Source organism: Penicillium hispanicum (assembly GCF_028827665.1).
Source record: "Penicillium hispanicum strain IBT 35686 chromosome Unknown utg000004l_segment0_segment0, whole genome shotgun sequence".
Taxonomy (NCBI): domain Eukaryota; kingdom Fungi; phylum Ascomycota; class Eurotiomycetes; order Eurotiales; family Aspergillaceae; genus Penicillium; species Penicillium hispanicum.
Window position 1 is genome coordinate 3,907,639 of NW_026623196.1, and position 23,800 is coordinate 3,931,438.

At 53.5% G+C, this 23,800-nt stretch overlaps 8 protein-coding genes across 8 annotated transcripts; 6 read left to right on the forward strand and 2 right to left on the reverse strand.

The window, feature by feature from the left end:
• Positions 1-368: 368 nt before the first annotated feature.
• Positions 369-952, reverse strand: N7459_005226 (uncharacterized protein; the record flags this gene model as incomplete). Its single annotated transcript, XM_056944410.1, has 2 exons — positions 369-563; positions 596-952. The coding sequence occupies 2 exons, from the start codon at positions 950-952 to the stop codon at positions 369-371; spliced, it is 552 nt and encodes a 183-aa protein (XP_056801293.1).
• Positions 953-2,042: 1,090 nt separating this feature from the next.
• N7459_005227 (uncharacterized protein) lies at positions 2,043-4,099 on the forward strand (the record flags this gene model as incomplete). Its single annotated transcript, XM_056944411.1, has 5 exons — positions 2,043-2,306; positions 2,483-3,034; positions 3,118-3,227; positions 3,297-3,410; positions 3,856-4,099. 5 exons carry the CDS (start codon positions 2,043-2,045, stop codon positions 4,097-4,099), a joined length of 1,284 nt encoding a protein of 427 aa, XP_056801294.1.
• A 2,752-nt stretch (positions 4,100-6,851) lies between these two features.
• Positions 6,852-7,655, reverse strand: N7459_005228 (uncharacterized protein; the record flags this gene model as incomplete). The annotated part of the gene is made up of 1 exon (XM_056944412.1): positions 6,852-7,655. One exon carries the CDS (start codon positions 7,653-7,655, stop codon positions 6,852-6,854), a length of 804 nt encoding a protein of 267 aa, XP_056801295.1.
• Positions 7,656-10,814: 3,159 nt separating this feature from the next.
• N7459_005229 (uncharacterized protein) lies at positions 10,815-11,063 on the forward strand (the record flags this gene model as incomplete). The annotated part of the gene is made up of 2 exons (XM_056944413.1): positions 10,815-10,910; positions 10,932-11,063. The coding sequence occupies 2 exons, from the start codon at positions 10,815-10,817 to the stop codon at positions 11,061-11,063; spliced, it is 228 nt and encodes a 75-aa protein (XP_056801296.1).
• Positions 11,064-15,612: 4,549 nt separating this feature from the next.
• On the forward strand, positions 15,613-15,892 carry N7459_005230 (uncharacterized protein; the record flags this gene model as incomplete). The annotated part of the gene is made up of 2 exons (XM_056944414.1): positions 15,613-15,678; positions 15,719-15,892. 2 exons carry the CDS (start codon positions 15,613-15,615, stop codon positions 15,890-15,892), a joined length of 240 nt encoding a protein of 79 aa, XP_056801297.1.
• A 3,065-nt stretch (positions 15,893-18,957) lies between these two features.
• On the forward strand, positions 18,958-19,196 carry N7459_005231 (uncharacterized protein; the record flags this gene model as incomplete). Its single annotated transcript, XM_056944415.1, has 2 exons — positions 18,958-18,965; positions 19,022-19,196. 2 exons carry the CDS (start codon positions 18,958-18,960, stop codon positions 19,194-19,196), a joined length of 183 nt encoding a protein of 60 aa, XP_056801298.1.
• A 594-nt stretch (positions 19,197-19,790) lies between these two features.
• Positions 19,791-20,504, forward strand: N7459_005232 (uncharacterized protein; the record flags this gene model as incomplete). Its single annotated transcript, XM_056944416.1, has 2 exons — positions 19,791-20,310; positions 20,368-20,504. 2 exons carry the CDS (start codon positions 19,791-19,793, stop codon positions 20,502-20,504), a joined length of 657 nt encoding a protein of 218 aa, XP_056801299.1.
• Positions 20,505-22,310: 1,806 nt separating this feature from the next.
• N7459_005233 (uncharacterized protein) lies at positions 22,311-23,800 on the forward strand (the record flags this gene model as incomplete). Its single annotated transcript, XM_056944417.1, has 5 exons — positions 22,311-22,561; positions 22,619-22,968; positions 23,021-23,331; positions 23,383-23,551; positions 23,607-23,800. 5 exons carry the CDS (start codon positions 22,311-22,313, stop codon positions 23,798-23,800), a joined length of 1,275 nt encoding a protein of 424 aa, XP_056801300.1.

Consider the following 23,800-nt stretch of genomic DNA (forward strand, 5'->3'; position numbering starts at 1 on the left):
TACACTGCCCACTGGGATCTGGGCCCATGTCTCCGCTGCGGCGACAGAGAAGCCAGTGTCTTTGAGACAGCGGGAAACGGAAAGCGCTATGTCTGGACTAACCGGATACTTGTCTGCATCTTAAGACTGAGAGGGTCGTGGATAATTTGAATGGCCCGCTATATCGCCAGCTGAGTTAGAAAGCATTTGGATTGGCTCTCTGATCCCATAACTCGTGCCCTGCTACCATACTCCAGATCACCACGTACATATCTCGGTTCTGAAGACTATTTGAGCCAGTTTGTCTGAAGCCATATCGAACCCACCAAGGGGTTTCGTATATTGCAGGCCAAGGCTTATATTCTCATAAGGTATCATGTCCCATCCACTCATGCAAGATCGATCATCAAATGTCCAAAGTTGACCGGCAGCTCCCCGCCATCCGCAGATGGGCGCGCCGCATACACACCCACCCAGCACTCCTGCACATCCTCCTGGAACAGCCAGGTCACCTCCCGAATCGGCGACTTTTGCACGCCCTCCACGAGATAAATCCAGAGACTGTCATCCACCTCGCGGACCAGCTTCAGCGTTGCAGCTGGGCCCCCGAGGGCACCGGGAGCAAGCTCCAGTCCGCCCAGCGATCTTTGGCGACAACACTGAGGTGCGGCTTGCCATGGGTGAGCTCGATGCCAGCCTTGACCCATTTCTTGCCGCCGTTCGCGGCATTGAGGACGATAATCAGGCCACCCTGGTCATACTGCTTCTGCCACAGGGCGTTGAAGGCTACGCGGGCGCGCTTGAAGGATTGCAGCGGGACACTTTGGTAGAGGATCGGCGCGTTGAAGCTGTGGGTGGAGGGGGGCTTGCTCCAGACGTCTGTGGAAGGTTTCGCATTGAGTGTGAACTCTGCAGGCGGAGTGCCATCGCCAGGGGAGGGCTCATGGGAATTGACGAGCTTGAATTGCGACATGGCGGTGATGGCGACGGCGATAGAGTGATGCTGGGGTAGTGGAGGTGGGGAAGTGGCGAGCAATGCCAGTATCTAGTTATATATACACCTGGATACCACCCAACGAATAATGCGTGTCGGCCGGGACAAAAGCAAAGAGAAGAACAATCGGGAGAGAATGAGAAGACTCGAGTTGGGGAAATGCGGGGAGACCTAAGTATTGCGGCCCATACAACTCGGCCGCAGCTACGTCACTGCCTGGTTGGTGACAGATTAATCTTGAACTTCAACCATGGAACCGAGAGATAAAACTGGAAGTGGTTTGCCGGCTTTTGGGGTCTTTCTATCTATTATAGATTATCGTCAGACCGTATACTGTGGGTAACTCCAACCTGTATGTAATAACTTGGCGAAAATACAGTCCATTCCAGCCATATACTGATAATTCAAATAGGCCGAAAATGTCAACTGGAATTAGGCAACGCCGGGTTCCAGGCAGCGAGCAGCACACCAAGATATGGAGATTGTTGTTCCTACCATAAGCCGCCAGAGAATACCTCAATAAAGCACCCGGGCTCATTATGGTATAATGGTACTCGGAGAATGGACAGAACAGCAAGCGCGAGGCAAACTTGTGAGAATAGAACGGGGACCGGTGCTCACGTGCATCACCGAACCCTAGATACCATCGACGATCTATAGCATGAAAGCTTCAAAAACACGTCGGACTGGCTTGGTGAATTCTCTTCATCACCGTTTCGATTTCATGCCGGTAATCCATATCTTCATATTTGTAGACCGCGGGTTCCGGCTTCTCAAATAAGCAACTATCCGGCAGTGACTGACACCGGGCACAAACAATGTCGAGAACAGCGAGGTTCTCGTGAGCTGGGTTAGATTAGGGGCTGAGTTAGAATCCAATTCTAGGATAGTAGCAATCCGCTGGAGTTGATGCCTCTCGTTGCGCACGCCATGCTTCGTTTGCCGCCGTTGCAGCTCCTGATCCTCACTTAGGGACCCGCTTCTCACCACTCTCCCCCCCCTCGAGTCGTTTTCTTCACACACCTCAACCCCTCGTCTCGTCTTCCCAAATACGTTCCCATTCTTGCCTATGATGGTCACTTCTATCGCAAACCCCTGCCGCTTTGAGCCTATTACCTCGGCCAAGATGGATGAGCTCCTCCATGCCCAGAAGACCCTTCACGAGGTCGTTCGTGAGTGGTGCAAGCAGCGCGAGCCTCAGCCTCTGTCCAAGAGCATTTGGGCTTCTGATGAGGTGACTGCTAAGCCCGAGGACTCCGCTGCCAATGCTGTGAACCAGCCCGCCATGAACCAGCCCGCCGAGGGACTTGCAACCAACAGTCTCGTCAAAAAGGTACGTTGAACGCCCCTCGTAGCCACTTCCAGTCTGCCTGATCCTGGAGACTCTGTCATTATGATAGAATCTCCGCTTCCTCATCAGAACCTCCGCCATGGCCTTCTTGGGGTTGGGTCCTTCCATATCCTGAAAGCTTGTTGATGTCACACTAGGCTCCTGCTAATGCGATGCAGCTCTCGGACACTGACGATGACGATTTATTCGAGGACCCTTTGAACACGTTTGGAATATTCAACCCTATGTGCGACGTCTTTCGTGGCGTCCGTGAGCCCGAGGAATTCATGGCTCATTGGCGTACTATGCAGATGGGGGATGACTTCCCAACTTTGCAGCCCCCTACTGGATTCGTGCACCGTCGTATCGTCTTCACGAATGTGCCGGCCTGGGCCAAGATGAATGACATGCTGTGCCTGGTCCACGGCGGTGACATTGAGCGCATCTGGAGCGAGATGGCCGGCGAAGTGAAAGTCGATTTCCTGGAAGCCCATGACTGCGAGCAGTACTATGAAACCTACGCTCCCGGCATTCGCATCGGCACCCACGTCATCCATCTTGACTTGGAAGTCTGCGAGGTTGTGTCCCAGGCGCTGAGGAGCCGCATCGGTGCTGGCAACACCCGCGTCGTGTACGTCGATGTCCCCGTAAGCAAGACCATTCAGGAGCTCGAAACTGTTGCTCAGGATCTGGCTCTTGACCACATGGTGTACCACTTGGAGCATGGCAAGGTACGTTGTCACGAGATTGGACTTATGCGTCTCATTCCCTTCTGGCGAGATGGGATCCAGTGAGCTGACTGATGAACCCCCAGCCGCACCGCGCTTATTACTTCTTCTGCAAGATCGAGCATGGACATGCCATGATGCGCCGCCTTCTGCAGCCTGGCTGGATTGGCACTCATGCTAACTTCCTGCCTGACCCGTAAGCTGACCCTTTCCTGGCTCGTCGTGGTGGAGATGTGGGTGTGTACTGACCATGTTGGACCATCAGGTGTGGTCTTGCCAGGGGCTTCCACGCGAACAGCGTCGCAGCATCGCCCATGTTGTCGGCCGTCGCCGTCGAGCCTCTGTTGCCGGCTGTCGCCGTCGAGCGAGGCCCCAACGAGTAAGTCACCAGCGAGTGAGCCGCCCGTAGGCCTGTCTGCCTGGCGCGCATGACTTTGCTGGTTGTTCCAAACGACCAGCCGGCGAGGGGAGCAGCGAGGAGGACACTAAGAGTGCATGCTGGGCATGGCTTGATGCAGGGACTTCTGGTTGAGCATTTCTGGAGGGTTTGAATTTTGAGATGGAACCTCACTTAGTGATCAACTCATCACCTAGGTAGGAAAGGATCCGACTCAATGCAATCTGTGGTTTTAAACCACGACATCGTTTGCTTCGTTTGGTCGTAGCCCCTCGCCCCTCGTGTTTGTTTGGAATCGTCGCAGAATGCACCTCACTTTCTTACACCGCAGCGCAGCGCAGCATCATTCTCTGGAAACGAGCTGGGCAAGGGTAACTCCCTGGATCCGCGGAGGTGGGTTGTGGCACCGTCATCCTGTTCATCACAGGGACGCCGGGATATTCGCCGAGTCGAGATATCCCGGACACCACTCGGTGCCGCCGTCATCTCCTGTACAGTGTCCACCATCAAGGCCTCCATCTGTCCTCCGGTCCATCACCAAGACCAACGGACCCAAACAAGGCAATGCTCGCAAAGACTCGACATCGCAGCCATCACTCGGCCCCAACCATGTATCAGTCCACATGGCGCCACCACTCCACCAGGAAGACACAGCGATCCGTGAAGAGTAAGTCGGAAGTAGTAGGGTGGATAGTAAGGACTCCGTCGTTCGAGGCGATCTTGCTAGTCGATCCGGGAAAGCAGCCGGAGCTGCTAGTGCTGATACCGTCGGCTCCGACGATGGGGATCATTGGAGTGACTAATACCAGTTCTAGGATCTAGCATCGCTAGTACGATACTCGGCAAGACAGACTCTGTACCGAGTCGTTAGTCGAGTGGACACACTTGGCGGAACGGACTCCGTCTACACACTCAATTAGTATCGAGGTATAGGTCTCTGTACCACCGAAGTTGCGGTGTCGAGGGCACAGACCCAGCTACGCAAGGACTCACTCGAGATGATTTCGAGTATGTAAATCGCCGTGAATACTCGGCGATTCGTCGGCGACCACGCGCTGAATACGAGATACTATGGGACCAGGACAACGTGGAATGCCTAATTCTGGACATCCATCACCTTGGCAATGACGAGGATTCCATACGGAAGTGATGGATTTTCAATCGTCATGTCAGATTGGCCCACCTCGACTGCCATTCCAAGTGGAGCAGCCATGCGAGCCTTGCGGGCGAATCAGCAGCGCAATTCGTCTCTTCAACATGGCAGCACGTAGCTCCGACATATCCTGTTACATACTACGCGGCAAGTTGACCAGTACCGCAGTCACGACACATCACTATTCGCTTCCCCGGACATTTTGCACGACTCTCTCGACATCGACAGCTCGGGACGCGTACGCCCTGCCATCGCGTCTCCACCGCGGAGCTCCCATTCCAGTATGAACTGACATATCCCGCGACGGCCCCCAAATCTCCAATTCCCACGGTCAAGCTGAATAATACATTCATTTTCCAGTTCTAGATGTATCTGTATTGAGTATACAGACTCCTGTCGCTCGCCCCGGGCCACCTTACGCGCGCCGTCGCGCTAGTGCATCTTGCAAAAGGGGAAGGGGACCACAAGAGGCTGGGGTCAGTCCGCCGCGAGCCGATGAGGCTGAGACACGCCCCCAATAGTCTACCCGGAGATCATTGATCATGGACGATGATCGCGGCGGCGATCGTCGGATCACCCGTAACCGGCTCTCGCGTCATTATTCACGGCGGAGGATGAGCACAGGGGCGGGATCCGACTGGACCAGCGCAGCCGGAGCGTCCAGACGGATCGATCCTTCGACGATGGGATGGCGACTTGCTGTGACGTGCAACGTGCAACATGCAACGTGCAGCCTCACCCTGCCACGCGGCAATGTCAGGCCGGAGGCTGAAGATCGGGCGGTCGTACATGCACTACGCTCCGTGTGCACGTATATAACGCCGTTGCATAGCCGGTTACAGCTGACATGGCAAAGGAAGAAGGATGCAAGGGTGGCTGATGAAACAAACGGTGGAACCCGGGACATCCTGTTCGAAGAGGTTTCCCTCTCTCAGGGGCAGTCGTGATCGTCATGGATTTGGGGGTCGAGTGCCAGGCTTCGGGGTCTGCTGCGAATCTTCACGTAGACGCTTGGGCAGTGATTCTCGATCGTGCATCTCCACCGCGCGCGTCACCGTTCGTCGACGGCTTCTCGCGAGTCATGTTGACTTGTGCCTTCAGCAGAAGACATGTCTCTGTCCCTGTCTGTCTGGTCCTCAGCTGTGCACCGCTGCGCACCTCGAGATGCACGCCGTCCACCTGATATTAAGTATATAATGATATCTGGATATCCGCAGGATGGAGTAGCTCGTCCGATCATCCTCGGCAGCCACGTGTGAGCCACCCCTTTCTCGCCTTGCACGATCCCGGACTATCGCCAAGCGTCCGCTCACTCTCTGTCTGACCCAATCACCCTCGGCCCCCAGGCGCGAGGCCGCTAACGGCCCCGGGGGTGGCAGGAATGGAGGATGGAAGCGGGAGAAACGGCGAAGAAGGCAGGGACGCCGTGAAGGATGCGCACGCGGCAGCGGGGCCCGCGACTCGAAGAATACGATTCCGGGCCTAGCGCATTGCCTCTGGCGGTGCAGAGCATGTGTCTCCCTGGTCTGACATCTACCATCCAACCCTATATCCATGGAGATATGTAGTCAGGAAATACAAATACACCCGGGACGTGCGCGGGATCTGCGTGTCTTGCACGGAGACAGATCATCATTGACTGACTCTGCACAATTCCTGCTCCTGCTCCCCTTTCCTCTTCCCGTTTACGGCGATTCCTGCCTAGCTGTCCGGACGGACGCCACAATGGAGCACGCGTGCTCCACCGGCGCGGAATTCCGTCTGACACAAGGCTGACAACGCGCATTTCCGGGACACGGAGAGATTGCTCCGTTCGGCGTCAATTGGCTGCGCCGCATGCGTCGTATGGTTGACTCGGGGTAGGTTTGGAGACGATGCGCGACTCGCTCAGGGTTCGACGTGCGAATGGGCTTGGTGAGCCGAGCAGAAGACGGATTGGTCTAGGATCTGTCATTGACTATGTCCGTAATCTGTAGATGTAGATGTAGGTGTAGATATAGATGTGTAAAAAGACATTGAGGGAGAAAGGCAGCAAACAGAAAGCCTGCAGAAACAACCAAAAGCAGAGACCCTCCCAGACCCATTCAGAAGCAACAAAAAAACCCATGCGTCCAAGCCTGGACATCACATAACGCCAATGAGGTATCTTGTAAAACGCAAACCCAGAGAGCCTCTCCAGCCATTATAGAAACATCACCTCGGCAAGAGCATCCCGAAAGAAAAAAAAAAAAAAAAAAAAAAAAAAAACAAAAACAAAAAAGGAAGAAATCTCATGACGTTGGCTGGCGCGGTGTACCGTCGCGCTCCTCGCGCATCCACGGATACCAGACATTCGCCCACTCGACGACGCCGAAGCGCGGCGCGCCCGAGTCGGCGCCCAGCGCGGCGCCCTCGCGCAGGAACTCGCCGTCGCGCATGCGGCGCTGCTCGCGCAGCGTCGGGCACTTCTTCTCCTTGATGAAGCGGTAGAACTTGCACTGGATGCCCTGGAAGCCGCGGCGCTGGCGGCTGGGGAACTGGCGGTTGAAGCTCTCGCGCACCTCTTTCCACTCCTGGCACAGGTCGACGCGGTGGTACCAGATGAAGTACATCTCCTCCTCCTCGTACTTGGGGCGCGGCGGGCGCCGGCGGTCGGTGCCGTTGGTGCTGGAGCTGCTGGAGACGGAGTCGTAGCGCTCGCGCGGCCGGTACGGGTCGGGGCTGGAGTGCGTGGAGCCTGGGCCGGAGGGCCGGTAGGAGAGGAACATGTGGTGGTGGTGGTGTTGCGGGTTCAGGCTGGTGCTGCTGGTGCTGCTGGCGTGTGTGGTGGCTGTTGAGGTTGCCCCGGGGCTGGCGTCGTGGTAGCCCTGATATCGTCCGTACCAGTACTGGTTGGGACTGGGTGGGTAGCCGGGGGCTTGTGAGTAGCTGGTGCCGTGTGAGGAGGATGCCAGGCTCGCATGTTGCGTGTAGGGTGAGCTCGTCGCCGTGAAGTACTCGCCATCGTCGGTGGGCGGGTTCAGCAGCGAGTCGATTTTCATGCGGCTTTGCCGCGTGGATGGCAGCTGTGTGTATGTGTCGGTGCGCATCTCCATTGTTTTATTCGGTGCTAGGCGATAGAAGGAGAACGTGTGGGAGGGATGTTATAGATCGCGGCGCAACTCGGCCGATGGGTGCCTCAAGCTCTCAGTGCCGGATGTGTTCACGGTGAACAATAAGAGATAAAAAGTAATAATCCAGGTATCTGCAGTCTGCAGCCCAATCTAATCAATGAAGCAATTCAAGGGCTTCAGAGGTGGGATGGAGGGGGAGGATAGATCGAAGTATAAGATCTCACACCCCCGGGTTTGAGCAGAAGAGGCAAGGTTTATAGATCGAGAGAATGGTCAAGATCACCTGGAGCACACGGGCTTAAATGCGACGAAAGGACTCCGTAAATAGGGCCAGACTAACAGCGCTGTTGGGTGCAGCGTACCGACTGCCTGGGTCGGGCTGGTTGTCGCTCCTTTGGCCCCCCCTGTATAGCCCTGTATAGAATCGCCGTACCGCGGATACCGTCGTGGACACCGAGACTCCTTGGGGCTAATAGCTAACGGACTTAGCAGGGGTGGTTCGCAGGTTCCACCCCCGGAGAAGTAAAAAGAAATACATTAAAAAAAAATTGGACAATTAAAAAAAAGGGTACTTTCGCTGGATGGGACCGGCGAGTCCGGACTACACCCTCCAAGTCCGACAAGGAGGTTTCGCTCTCGTTCGCCACTGTCGAAATTGATATCTCAAATCCCGTGAAGAAGGCCGGTGGCGATCGACGGCCAGGCCGGCGTTGAGTTGTTGCTTGGATCGGGTAATTTCTGTGAGTGATCGGCCAGTTTTTGAATTTATTGAATTTCTGGAATTTTTTTAATCTATCAATATTTCTTTTTTTTGATACATGTACACCTTCTCCCCTTCTTTGTCTCGACGCGGCAATTTTTTGTGTTTGGTGGAACGGGTTTTTCTTTTCCCCAGCGATGACACAATCTCTCAGCCGATCGTTTCTTTTTCTTTTTTGCTTCCCTGTGAGATTTTTCTGTTTTCTTGCTTTTTGGTCTGTTATTTTCCAGTTTCTGCAACTTCCGCGTCCCTCGTACTCTGGTCCCCTTGAACCCTCGGTGCAATCCACCGGGAATCGGGGAGAACGCGCACGCGGGGGGGAAATCCACCCTACAAAAATGCTAGAAATGCCAATCTGAAAGTAACTTAGTTCTGCATTAACCTTTTCCACCGAATGACAAATTACCTATTGTGGGGATGCGCGGATAGGCCTCGACGTAGACAGCGGAGATTTCTTCATCACTTCAGCCTTGATATGAGTAGAGCGACGCACCTTGTATCCGGACAAAAGCAAAAGATGGGTGTACACCACCAGGACAGGAAGAAGTGCGCGAGGCGAAGCGCAGCTGCCGACAGGAAGCCAGAAACAAAAAAAAAAAAAAAAAAAAATTAAAATGTCGGCCTAGTCGCACACGCCGCTGATAGGTAGAGGGCGACGATGGACGTGACAGGGATCAGATTGGGCAGGGCTACGAGCCAATCCGGAGCCCTTGAGCACGAAAGATTATCATGCAGAATCAGAAATCGCCCATCTCTGACTCGCGGCCGTGTCTGAGTTTCTTGTGAACAGACCAAATCGTCTCTGTAGGCAAAGTGGGGAAGACGCTCCCAGACGTTGAAGACTGTGATCGCGAGATGGGCCGAGTCGCCGATATCGAGCGGAAAAGGCAAAACAGCGTCGTGCGATCGCGAGCTCCACGAGGGGGGGAAAAAACCAACACCAACGCACGGCGTCTATTGGAAGAATGGAAGTCATCAGTTGCGACGCACGCCGTGGTCCCGGGTCGATGCAGCGAATGAGAGCGCCGAGCTAATGCGGGCTCAATTTGGCCTCAGATGCAGCGAGTGGGGAAATTGCGTCTGCCAACGCATTTGCATTTGGCAACCGTTGGTATGCTGACCAGATCTGTATCGTACCGAGTATCACATCTCGAGCTCACGCTCCTCTCCAAGTCCACTTGCCTCAATTCTGGCAACGACCCGGTCGGCTCGAGGGCCCTGAGGCGATTGGACTGGCGAACCACGGTTGAATCCGCGGCGCTCATTGATCCAAACAGCCGACGCGCGGGGATGATGTGCATTGGGGGTGGAAAAACGGGCCTCGAGGAAGGCGATCGAGGGATGCGATGGAGTCAGCAGCACCTGCGAGGCCCAACGGGCACAGTGACTGCGCCATTTGCACCGAAAGCGGCAAGAGGGGGGGGAGGATTTCCATTGCAGGCATCATGCATCGTGAGAGCGTTAGCGAGTTCCACGAGTCAGTAAGTCGACGTATCCAGAGCTTCCTTTCCCCCACTCAAATAATCCACTCCACTTGTTGACATCGGATCGTTTCAGCAAAGCCCCCTGGAAGCGGCAGAGAGAGACACACGTCGCGTGATGTCAAGTCCAGCGATCTTCTCCGTTATCGTGATTAACTCTGATCCGCGACGATCGCTCTTCAGTGGGCGCAACGGCCCTGAGATTGCTTGGGGTTGCCGTGAAGAAGATGCTGAAGAGAATGGGGGGAGACGCCGTTCCCATCCCATCTTCCTCTCCCACCAAAAGGAAAACCGAAGACGCGAAAAGGGACCAACGGCACTAGGAGAGATGAAAATTGAGTCCAATCGTCTCAACCCCCCTGTCACGGTTGCATCTGGTCAACGTTACTTCTTTGTCTCTCTCCTCTCAAGCCTCGACCGGCTCGAGCTCCCGGCTCCGTGCAGATCAAGATCAACATGGCCCCCAGACTAAAAAAACACTCCGTGCAGCTCTTTGTCTGCCATCTCCACCGGCTCCAATCATCGCGTTGCAGAGCGGCGTTAGTCGCGTAGCCGCAGCGCAGCGCAGTCATGTGACCCGAGTCTCTTGCCCCGTCGGTACAAGCGCGCCCCGAACGTCACCGAGACCATCGCAACTCGGTTCCATGGATGCACTGGATGGGCGGGTCATCACATTATTCACCGCTACGAGTCATGATATGCATGTTGCATCCTGATCCTGCCTAAACGGCGAGCAGGGCCTTCCCCAGGGTGGAACGTGGCAGCCTCTTACAGATCTAAAAGAAAAGAAGAAATTGACCACGGCCACCCAATCAGCAATCGCGTTGCCAGGATTTCTGTGATGGGCTGAGCTACCCGCGGTGTCGATCGGATCGGCTTGCCCGATCGTGGTCCTCTGCGATGTCTTTGTTCGACGAGGCCTATCGAGCTTGGTCGAACCCAAGGTCTAATGGGGAAGCGCCTCGAGTGGACTCCGTACGGAGCGGAGTCGTTCTCGTATGTACTTTCTTCTCGCAGCTGCTCCGCCCTGCGCAACAAGTCCAGGGTCAGCAGCCACGGAACGCCATGGGCAACGCCATGCCTCCCATGTCCCTGTGCCACTCCACTAGCGATAGCCGCCGGCTGCAACTCGCTACCAGCGCGGTTTGATTTGATTGTGCTAGAGCACGCCATGCAATCTACGGAGACCCGCAACTCACGCATCCATCTTTCGTACCTTGGACACCTTACGATGGATATGCTCGATGGGCTGCTGTGCTCACCATACCTAGAATCAGGCGACCAACCCCACAGAGATCCTATGCCGGATTGGAAACCGGACGGTCGCGCACAAGAAAACCAAACAGGTCCGTCGGTAAGAAAAGAGGAAAAAAAAATAAATATCTACGTCGGGTCGATGCGACTGGTCATCCCATATGCGTTGGTTCCCACGCATGGATGGATTGGGACCCCTGCTTGAAATGTTGCGCAGTCACTGCGCAAAATGTGTGCGCATTGGGGAGAAGGAGGGGGCGGGAGACAAAGAGCGCTCGATGGCTACCCCCACAGTAGTATCGGAGTCCTGACTATACATACATCCCTCCGCGAGAGGGGCGGAGCGATCATCGTGATAGTCGCGATGAGATGATGCGTCTCCCGGCAATTAGTATGATAGCAGCGGTTTCAGAACATCCCGACCGGGCGAACCATCAGCACACCAGAGGCCAACCCGCATCTATAGACTTCTCGGGCGTGCCGAGATTCCGATTCACTCACAGAAACAACCATAAGAGAATCAACCCAAAAAAGAGGATTGTCGAACCCGCATGTCATCTCTCTCGCGACCACCGCGTATATATGGAGCAAGGAGTCCGACATTCATCCGCGCCAGAGTCGGACTGGGGGCTGCCAACGTAGCGGCTGGACCGACAACTTCTCATTCGCGAAGGGTCGCACCATGGGAAACGCCCCAGATTCCTGTTGTCCCATTCGGCGGGCCATGCTGATTGCACGCGTTCGCACGTATAATGCCTAGTACTACGCCACACACGAGTCCCGTGGATCTCATGTTGGGCCCAAAAGTGCAGACTAGGCAAGAAGGAATGCGATGGCCAGCGGTAGTGCTGACACTGGACTTGTCCCTCGCCGAAGAACGGCAGATTCTGTATGTTGGTGACTTGCTCCACCACGTCGCGAAAATACGTGCTGTATACAACTCGAGAAGTGCCGCCAAAACGACCCGTTCGGATCCGAGCTTTCAGCCGCATACAATGCACCCGATTCGCCTGTGCAGGGCTCCGATCGGATTCTGCCAGTGGTAATGATGATTCCTCACGACAGCCTTTCATCCACTTGGCCGACCCCACTTCGCACCTCCTGCTCAGTTCGCAGTCGGCGCGTCCGCCATGTGGCCCAGATCTTTTACGGGTATCGTGTAATCTGGACATGATCGGTAGGGATGGGATGAATCCGGCGATGGCCGGTGACCACACGAATACATCAAAGAAGCAATGAGCGCATTATTGGCGATTATTGGCACGGCACCCCGGAAGCAGAGAACAAAGAAAAGAAAGAAATGACTTGCATAACAAAGCGCCCTCACACAGCTCTAAGATCGCAGTTCAACAATTACCACATCCAGTCTAGAGCCCTCCACGGAGGTGACAGGCCTATACCAATACCAGAAGCGGTAAATGCAAAAGGCGCTCTCCGGATTTCACGCTTCTGGAACTGATCGACCGGCGAATGAGCAGGAGACATAACCGATAAGCGAGGGGGCCAATCAGCATGCGTGGAGCCCGCGAATTCCCATTGCCTTGATGTTCGACAGCGTGCGACCAGCGTGTCCAGGTGGTAAAGGCTGAGCATGCCATACACTACTCAGCAATCCCACTTATCCTCCCCCGTCACTATTCCGCCCTAGGAAACTGAGGTTGTCCCGTTCGGGCCAAGTGTCTCGGGGAGGAAGGATATCAGCCACCAGCACTATCACTAACTACATACATACATCGACTCCCGGTCCTTCACGATGCTCGTCCGTGGTTCTGCTTGAACGGACCGGCGGGACACACCGGCCTCCGCGTGGACGGGCAACACGCTGGAAAGTACTATTTTGAGGCTATTGCCTCATCTGGCGCAAGGGCTGTTCTGCGTATTCTCATTACCGTACGCTCTCCCGCGGATCTTCTTCACACGACTCGCACGATTCCTTCAGGCGCCGGTGGAGTCTTCGGACTTACCCAGTCCGTACGCGGCTTATTTGGCCCGTGTCTATCGTGGTCAAATCAACGACTGTATTATTATTTCTTGGCAATAATAATCAATGGCCAAATTAGTCCGACATAATGTATATCGAAGTCGGCTATCACCATTCTCCGACTACTGCATCATTTGAGCCACCCCCCTCCGGCTCTGGCTATGGCACTAAACTAACTCGGTTCGTCCCCCGAGCCCAGGAAAAATCAGCCATGAGCGCCATGAAAGGCGGTCCCCGCGCCACTCGAGCGCCCGACGCACTAAGCAACACGTGGTTCTGGAACATCCAGTGCAGAAGCGGGAGCTCGGATCACATCCTGCTCAGACAGTCCGCACACGCGGTGATCTTCCTTTCTGCATGGGGGCCGGGGTCGTCGACGCAGGACGGTGCAGATGGACTCATTCGGCCTGGATTATGTTTCTTTTTCTTTACTTGGCCATGCATTCCATGTTACAGAAAATACATCTGTCCTCGACGCTGCCGAACTCGGCCGATCCGACTAGAAAGCACTGTTGATGCCCACTGCTTGTCTCCTATTCATCTATTCATCCACTCCCTCGCTGAGACTAGCGCGTCCGAAGGCGCCGTGTCAGATGAACCATGATCTCCGAGCAGAAAAAAAGACGACATGGTCGCGCGTGCCACGCCACAAATTAGATTAACGGACCCGCTAACCGTCGGAGATGCTACTCGCCGCCTCTCATTGGGGCGCACATTTATCCTCTATTGGGTAATCCACAAACACCCGCTCAACCGCACTGAAAAGTCCTGTCGGACAACTGCCAGAACAGATTGAAAGAAAAAAGTGAAACCGCATAATTGTTTCGTGCTACCGCACTATCGTACCGTAAGGTACAATCATATCTATATTATAGGAGGACTCCTGGTGGCGCAGTCATGACAATACTATTGTCATGACAAGGGCAACGACAATCCTAATATCCGTCTCGACGAAGTAAAGGCGGCCCCTGATAATCCGGCGCCTCGTCGCGACACTGCCCGGTGCGCTGAATGCCCGTCCATGGACGCACAACCCCACGAGGCTTCCTTCAGGCCGACGCGCAGACCCGGGACTCTGAGCATCGGGCTGTGGAGCTGGATGTTGTGGTCCGGGATGATCGTGAGAGATGCCGCGTTGCCGTGCAGAAGAGAGGAAGTCATAAAAAGTCAAAATTCAAACTGACTTGTTGTGGGAAGGTCTGAGGCCAGGAAAATCCTGTCGGGCGAGAGGGGTTCTTCTGCTGTCCATCGTACGTATTTGACTGTCTCATCCATTGTGTGGCGAGACTGTATTAACTGTATATCCGTGGATGCTGGTAGATGTCACTAAGAGATACCACTACTACTATAGTCTCCTAGGTATTATGGCCGACCCCATGGAATGAGAGTGAGACAAGGCGAATAATAACATACCACACCCGTGCGCACGAAGAACAGACCGCACGGAAGCACAAAGGAGGGCAGCCGCGAGGCGTGATTGAATCATGATCCTGATCATCTGGGCAGGGCCACAAGCGACCAAGTCCACTGAAGATACCCATTGTAGGCGTGGCCGGGGGAAGGGGCGATCAATCAAGGATGCAGCCTGCAGAGTTTCCACCACGCGGTGGCTTGACACTTGGTCAGTCTCGAACCAATGGGCGGCCACACAGGCACTGACGGCACTGACGACCCTCTCTAGGGCGAGGACTAATGCTTTAACCATCACACCGCGCACCGCTGCCTCGGGACCGTAGCGCCGGGTGAAGGCGGCCCTTGCATAGGTTTAACGGGGGGTCGTCGACGACCTTCGTCTGGGCTGTTGGACGCTGGCAACCCTCCATGGAGAGATGGAGGAGGTGTGGTGTCGCATCTTTCGATATTGAGGTCGCATCCCGCGATGACAGCTGCCAGACGCCCGACTATGCCCAGTTGAGCAGGTCACCTTCTTCACGGGCTCGTCGTGGACAGCGCCTTGGGCAGGTGGGATTGTTGTCTTTGACTGGACCAATGCTCGGTCGTGGCTGACACGGCATTCGGGCTCCACTGCCGACCCTGTCTCGCCGAATGAAGCCGGAAGCGATCATCCAGCTGTGGCCCGGCTGCCCACATCTAGGAAACGAGATGTTGACAGCCTACTCGTAACTACACCCGACTATGGTTCGCCCCCAACTCTGCAGCATCGTTCGACCCGGACTTGACTCTCTCGCGGGTCCGAGTTCCACCTGCTCCCTTTGACCGCTTGGCATCTCCATATATAGGAGTATCATATCGGTGTTCTCCGTGCCGACAAGGGATTAGCGCCACATGGGGTCTGCAGACCCCAAATCCGTGTATGAGACACTAGAAGTCGTTGATGCATTCATTGCGAGGTGTGTTTTTTTTTTTTTTTTTATTTCGCTTCTGGGTGCAAGGGAGACGGCGTCGCATATCAACAGCCTCGATCTGGCACGGCGATCACGCACTCGGGCGGCGAATCAGACAATGCGCATTGCGAAAAAGCTGAGCTCCATCTGCGATGTGATCCATGTCGGTTCGACTGTCCTCACAGTAAGCTCTAACGATCCATCCTGCATCAGGTCACGATCAGATTTGCAATTACAAATCGCTCGTGTATGGTATGGAAAGCCCGGGCGGAATTCCGCTCCCGTGCGCAAACAGCGAAGCAGAGCCTCACAGCCTGCTCGTCTTCCCCACTCTCCTTCAATTTGCCCCATTGGACTCTGTTGCGAGTCTACCTCAGGCCGAGACCGACAAGTCATGATGGAATGACCATGAACCCGTGTTTCCACCCGATTCTAGCCTGTAGGAACGGAGAACGGCGACGGAAACGGGGCGCTGGAGGGATTTTCTTCAGCTGAGTCACCCGACATCTCACAGGGGACGATGTACATACATAGTTATCCACGAATAGACCTGGAGAATGTCAGCGTCAGTATTCACTCAGCGGTAAGATCGAGTTAGATCCAGGAAGATCAAGGTCAGGCACGTCTGCGTAGCAACGCGTGTGCGGTGTGGGCGACATCTGCCGTTCTCCGCGTACGGCGTAATACACCCAATCCCCCGTGCATCCTTGCATCTCCGATGCTGCACGACGGCATCATCGCCCAACCCGGCTCCTGCCTAAGCGGTGCTAGGCGCAGACCTGAGTGATATCAGTTGGCGCTAGATCGCGTGGGTTTGGGTTGCCTCACGGGATCCATTGGCTGCATGGAGCATGCAGAGCAAACCGTTTCAGGGCATGCAAGCTGACGGATTGGAGTTGGGCGTCGGCCAATGAGTGGCCGGCGAGCTCCTTCCTGAATGGTCGAAGCATGTAGACGCGGCCGAGTCCAGCTCATGCTTCAATGTGATTGTGCTTCTGGTGAGGTGCAGCGTGCTTTCAAGCGTGGAGGGTGCGGTTGCTCCTGGCTTGGCGATGGAGCGGTATCGGCTCCGTGACTTTGTCCATCCCGCTGCAATCTCCTCGTGCACAATGCCTCTTCTCCATCTCCCACCCGGTCTGACCAGCCAATGCCATCCAACCTATTCCATCCTTGACTTTTTTTCCCCTTGCAATCATCAGCACCGACAATACCCGATCTCACCCCCGCACCCCACGTGGCTGCGCCCCGGACCATCTCCGATGCTTTGGAGCTTTGTCTCTCGCTTTGATACCGGCTCTTCGTCTGACTTCCAGCCCCCCTTCATCACCGACAACAAAGAGGAAGGGGGTAAAAGAGACCAAAGAGAGAAGAACCACCGGGGTGAGCAGGGGGATCCGGTGACCATCCCCCACTCAGTGCATCCAACCCTCTCTCACTGGACCCCCGGCGGGCTGGATTGTGCGATCGTCGCATGAGCCATCATGAGGGAGGGTGGAATTGATCCCTTTGATAGGATCCTGATCAGTAACATGCATTCCGGCACGCATGTTGCCCGGGGGGGGCCAAAGGGACCAGCCACGGCGCCAGTGCAACGCCGCACCGTACCCTGTTCTTGGACACGGGCACCCGAGCAGGGCTGCGTATATATCCCGGTCTGAACAGAACAGGTTCGTCGCAGAATTGGCTTCTGCCAGGGTGCGCTGGTAGCCGGCTGCCATTGGCGTGAATGATCAGCCACCAACACTCGACACTCCCCACAGCGTCGTTGGATTGGAGGAAATGCTCCGAGGCGCGGCTGAGGACTTGTCTGGTGGATTCGGCATTGCATAGGGCACACTGCTATCCCCGGCAACCCCCACACTGACCCGGTTGAATGGCCTGAGTTGTAAGACAGTGCTACGCATCGACGAGTCTGATCCTGAAAACCGGGGTCTTGGGCGCCGGCGTCCATCCAATCCACGTTTCTATGCGCCGTTGGTGTCAAGGTGGTGTACATGGAGATCCGGACCGGGCGCCACTTGCGCTGGGGTTGTTGGATTTGGAATACGCGTCGGGCGTGCCATGCTCTGGATGGGGTGTGGTGTTGGCTGGGATCATTGTCCTCGTGAGAGGGAGGCCCCGGTGAGAAAACATACCGAAGGTTGTGAGGCAGAGATGACGTAGAGAAGGATGTAGGGTCTCTCGCTTCGTGGGTAGTTGCTGTGAGGTTCTGGGGAGGATGCACTTTCACTGACGTGAACAACAGAGAAGATATCTTGACGACGTACTGGCGAGTCTGCATCTGGACAGCATACAAAGATGACGGGCGATCAGAACCCGACATCAGAAACTAGTATCATGATCAGATATATCTAAGTAGCTTGGGAGTATCTTGCCAGGTCGTAATTCTTCATTTCCTCAAATTCATCCTTTCCTTTACGCATGCTGGAGCTATCTGATTCTGCACTTTCGTTTCTCTTGAAGAGCACTGAAAGAGACTAGAAAATCCAACATGATGCTCCTTGAATGAAGCAGTAGCCAATCTTCATATCGTGCATATCGGTTCATCTTTTCCAAGTCTTCAGTTCTCTTGACAATGACGAAGTCTCCATGATCTGGGTATGATGTCCGGTGGATGTTCTTCTCTTCTCTACTCTGGTTCAAAGGTATAACATGCCATGTTGCTCAACGGGCTTAAATTGATGTACCTAAATGTTGTCAAAATATCCTTAGCTCTGGAATATCGCCTATCATGGGCTATTGTCATCAGGAAGAGCTCGTCGCCCTGAACAAGTTGGAATGCGTGACAGGAGTAGGGGACGGGCATACCGGGGCATCTGTCCTCGGCTGCAGTTGTTTCTTCTCATCTCGATCACTATCATCTCTTCTAGACCCCCTCCAGTTACACCCCAGTCTCGTTCTAGCCAGTATTTTATTTCAACAGATCAGAGTCTTTATTCAGTGCTTCTCCTCGAACTGACTCAATCCCTCCCGTTCCTTCGACCACGGTCCAGCTCCCTACGTCCACTGTCAGTACTACACAAGTACGCAGAGTGGCCACATACCCTGCATCTGTCCCCGACTGCCCTGCCAACCAGTGCAGACCTATTCTGACGACTGAGACCATGGTCGCTGGAGCCACAATCTGCTCCGTCACAGCAGCAGAAACATCCACGTCCCCGCTCACAGCTGGTGGGATTCTGTCAACACTGCTGGGCCACAGATGACCATGTCCACTGTTATACGATCGAAGTACACACTGTGACTGCCTGGCTATCTTGGGTTCTAAACTGCCCAGCCTCGCACAAGACAACCTACTATATTACGGAAACCATGCCTGCATATACCATCGAGACCGTTGTGGGGCACACCTGTCTGCCCCATTACCAAAAGAAGCAGACATATCTGGCACGACTACGGCTCTTACAAATGGTCAAGAAGGTACCGGGCTTTTGTCTTCTACGCCACAGACATCCTCACAATCATGGCCAGGTACGACTAAACAACGGTGAAGGTTCACTCGTTGCAGGAACAACAATCTATCCCAGCACTGCCACTTTCCCGGTGGCGACCACTCGTTACATCATCGAGGCCGAGACTGAAGGTGCTGTGTCTGCGGAGGAGATTGCTGCATCCCTTCCAGGTACAAGCAAGACTCATCCCGGCGGGGACGGATATAATGGCTCTGGTTTCTACTCAGCTTCGCTGGTAGCACCTTTCTAGCATTGAGTCACCTTACCGATGGAGAATTTGAGGCTAGTTCCATGTCTTCGTCGTCCCCAGCTCAATCCAGGCCTCTGGCACATCTAGAGCTGCCTCGGTGGCGTTTACGGGCTCTGCTTCCGAGATTATAGTGTGGAGTCCCAAGAAGATGCAGTAAGTTTGATTTTTGCTGTGTAATATTATATATGATTAGGTATTTTTCTTTACAGTCACTCTATTGATGTCGATTCATCTTCTGTGAAATTCGGATTACATCTGTTATTAATTAATGCTCGGTGGATTATTACATCCCAACCCTTATATATAGTCACCGGAAATAGTTGCTTCTGACGCTATTTTGAGTGCGGTTTGTACCACTGCTATCCTAGGTATTCTACGCCCATTAGTCAAAGACAGAAAGTATCATTCAGAAACAGTGCGCCGCTGACTCTATTAGAACAATCAGATCAAGGTAAAACTCGCCTCGATTCGGATTTCTAATTTGACATGGGAAAGCGGTAAGTGGGGGACACGGAGGTATCAAGTGCCTCTTTAGCCTCGAGTTATTCATGCCAACCCGACCTCATCCCGGCACCATCCCACGAAGAATTTGAAATGCCTCTATCTGTATCCCAGATCACCTCCCTGTGTGCCACAGGCCAACTTGACCAGATCAAGCTTGTCCTCGAGCATGACATCCCCTCACTCCCCGAAGAGGACCAATTGCGATATTGCTGCCATTCCTCGCCCTGCACCCCCTCACCATGCACGCGCCAAATAACATTATGGGCACGGTGTGCGACCCGGAAAGACCAGCAGCACATCGTCCGCTACCTATGGGACACCTTCCTCGGCCCAGGCGGCGTCGAGGTGCCGTGGGAATCACTACGTTGCGCCGCCTCGCGAGGCTCCATCTCTCTCGCGGAAATCTTCTGGGCTCACGACCGCACTTGCTTCCAGAGGGTCGAGCCGAAGGGGATCTTCCGCCCCGGTGGGGAGACGCAGGTGGGCTGCGCTGTGAGCCGCGGCCGTTTTGACTATGTCGATTATATCCTCGCGCGTGGCGCGGACGTGAATGCTGGCTCGGCGAGCTGGCGCCCCTTACTGTCGGTTATTCGGCAGACAACAGATCACGGTTCGTCATGCATGCTGGTCACTATCTGAAACTGAAACTGATTTGGGTTGGCGCTAGATATTGCATTGCAGCGGGCTCGCTTCCTTTGCGACCGCGGTGCGGTAGTCACCGACTCCGATGTTGAGGCTGCACGAAAGCGAAATGAACCGGAATTGGTGTCTTTCCTGTTCTCTCAGCAGGCTGAGAAGGCGTGATTGACATACTATCGCCTTTTGTTGGAAATGCATTTACTGAATGACCGGCCGTCCTTTCACCAACTATGTGCCCTTGGCCCAGTCAACTGCCTTAAGGCTTCGCCCCAGACCGCGGCCCTGCACTATCTGGTGCAGGATTTGCATGGATCACTGGTCGGTCGGTGTCCTGTAGGAATTGGAAGTTCGATGAGAATTTCCGATCACCTCAAACCACCGACAGTACTCAAAATGTCGCAGGCTAGATTCTTCTCACTTGCCTATAGTTACAGACTGTCTTTGACCTAAAATACACATGGCGGCTATTGTGACAGTCACTGAGAGATTGCCATACAATTGGCTGAGATGTCGGCCCAGCGGCTATCAGTAATTTGATAAGCAACCGCCCAGGAACCTTGGAATCAATTCCTGAAACAAAAATAAACCCGGTAACCGCCTGCCTCAAAATAGAAATGAACTTTCTCCTCTTTTCTCTATATTTAGTGTTGGGAAACATGCAGACTGTGCTCCCAGGAATACATGAGTGGAAAATAAAAGGCGCCCAATTCCCAAGCGTTTTCCTATTATCTACATCGATACGATAGGTTTTGTTTTATATTGATTCAAGATGGGTATGAGCTTAATTTCCTATATTCACTATCCCTGCTTGTCCATACCCTCCCATTTATACAAAGGACCACTACTATGAGGTGAGCCCGCAAGGGCTGCTGCATTTCAGGTCTTACCCTTCTCACCCTTCTCACTCTATATTCTCATGCCCAGCCCCTTCAAATACTAATTGTCACAAACAGCTACCAACATCCGCCGCACTTTCTCTTCCACCGCCAGAGCCCTTCTTGAGTTCATCTGGGAGGGAACCAAATCACACCCAGAATATGAGGAGCTACTGAACACGAAGATGAGAAAAAACTCGAAGTTGACTGGAGCTGACAAAGTCAAATTTGCGTGTGTTACCCATTCCCAATCCTTCAATCATATCATCCACTGATAAACTACTAGTGGAGAACCTCATACATCTCATAAAGACAAAGATCTGCGCGCTTCTGGTCAGATTTTTAAAGGACAGTCTCGTCTCACCTCCGTCCACGTCTATGCAAACGGGACTGTCGAATATTCTAAAGCGAGTTTCAACAACGCGCAGGAGTAAATTGGAGGATACTCGGGGTGATGAGCATTCGGCACCAAACACATCACTCTTTAGGGTTTTCTTTAGCTTGAGTGGGATACATGCAACGGCTTGAGTTGTGGATTGCACGTTTCGGAATTTGTCATGTTATTTATGTCTGCTTGTGGTGGTTTCGTTTCCTAAGTTTTTAGCCTGAATACATAGCGATTCGCGCAACTATGAATGGCTGTTATCAGCTGGAAATTTTATAAGAATGGTTGAAGTTTTGCTCACGGCGTAGCAGTTGGGGATACTGTAAGATTCGACTAGGGAGGTTTAGTTGGTTCATTCCGAGCCAAGAGCTACTGATCTACCCGGTGTCGCCTGAGTCTGACACGGCTAGTCATCTGGATCCATCTCTGTTGGCTTACATATTTATATTTCTGGGCTGCAGATTCGGCATGAACAGACAAATTATACGTGATTTTTTGGTATTTATTTGCAATTTCCAATCGGCATTCTGTTGTCGCCTGCTTCATTTTCTCTCGAGCGAAGAAGCAACGCGATAGTCACGTGACTATCGCGCCGCCAAGCCTTCCAGTCCGACCAGAGTATCATCTCCGAGATCCCTTTCTTTGTTCATGCTCACACAGTGATCCGTCGCCTGGCATTTGCATACATCACTCCATATCCGATAGAAGCTTATGGCAACTTTCCGATCGCGGCTCATGTCCCCAGTCAGGATATTTAAACACCACCCTTGGCCACCATCGACGGCGGTCGCTCCTAAACTCCCGGTGGATGAAGCCGTCGAAGAAGAATGTACGCCATACTATGATCCTGCGCGATTCTATCCCGCGCGTCTGGGGGACGTTCTCAATAACCGGTACCAACTCGCCACCAAACTCGGTTATGGTAGTGGCTCAACTATCTGGCTCGCTCGGGATCTCAACCAGTTTGCCCTCCATCCCCCTCAGGTATCTCGAGTGGCATCTGCTAATATTTAATCCAGATGGTGCTGGCTAAGAGAGAAATACGTTGCTCTCAAGATTAATGCCAATGTTCATCATTCTCGAGAGAACGCCGCTCAAGCTGAACTTGATATCCTAAGACATATCTCCGAAGCAAATCCTCGGCACAAGGGTTGGGGATTTATTAGATGTCCTCTCGACTCATTCACCTTAGAGTACGGATCGGCGAGGCATCTCACCCTCGTTTTTGAACCTCTGCGTGAACCTCTCTGGATATACCGCAAAAGATTCATTGGTGATGTGATACCTTCAGACGTGCTGAAGATATTACTTCAAATGGTGCTTCATGGGCTTGACTACCTCCACTCTGAGTGTCATGTTATCCACACAGGTCCGTCCTTGGCTCCTGTTAATGAACAGAATCTCTAATTCATTCATCTCAGATCTGAAACCCGACAATATAATGATTAAAGTCGAGGATCCATCTATTTTGGACGATTCTGCCAGAGATGAGCACGACAATCCGCTGCCCCAGAAGACTTGCTCAGATGGCCGCATGATATACATCTCTCGAAATAACTTCGGTATCTCCGAAAAAGCCACAGGAATAATCCAAATCACCGACTTCGATCTATCTGTCCGCGGGGACAAACCAAACCGAGGGTGCATTCAGGCGGAAATATATCGAGCCCCAGAGGTAATTCTGGATGCGGGCTATTCGTACAGTGCCGATATCTGGAGTTTGGGGGTCATGGTATGTCGAGAGCTCTGTCTGGTCATATACAAGCTAACGTCGTTTTGCTAGTTATGGGATGTTCTTGAAGGCAAAAAGCTATTCAAGGATGTTGATCCCCTCGAAGTTGAAGAATACGATGAGCTTAACCACCTGGGTCATATCTCTGCATTGTTAGGTCCTCCTCCAAAGGAACTTCTAGATAAAGGAGCGAGGACGGACCTCTTTTACAAACCCGATGGTGAGTATCATGGCATTGTCTGATTTAGCAAGTACTCACTGATTACATTCAATAGGACAATTCAAGGGCACGGAAATCTCACCATCGAACTTTAATTTTGAAAATTCGATAGGCAACATCCACAATGAGGATAAGCGGATGTTCATCGAGTTCGTACAAAGGATGATCAAATGGCGCCCAGAAGATCGAAGCACTGCCAAGGAATTACTCCAGGATCCATGGCTTTATGCGGAGTTTGATGAAGATTGA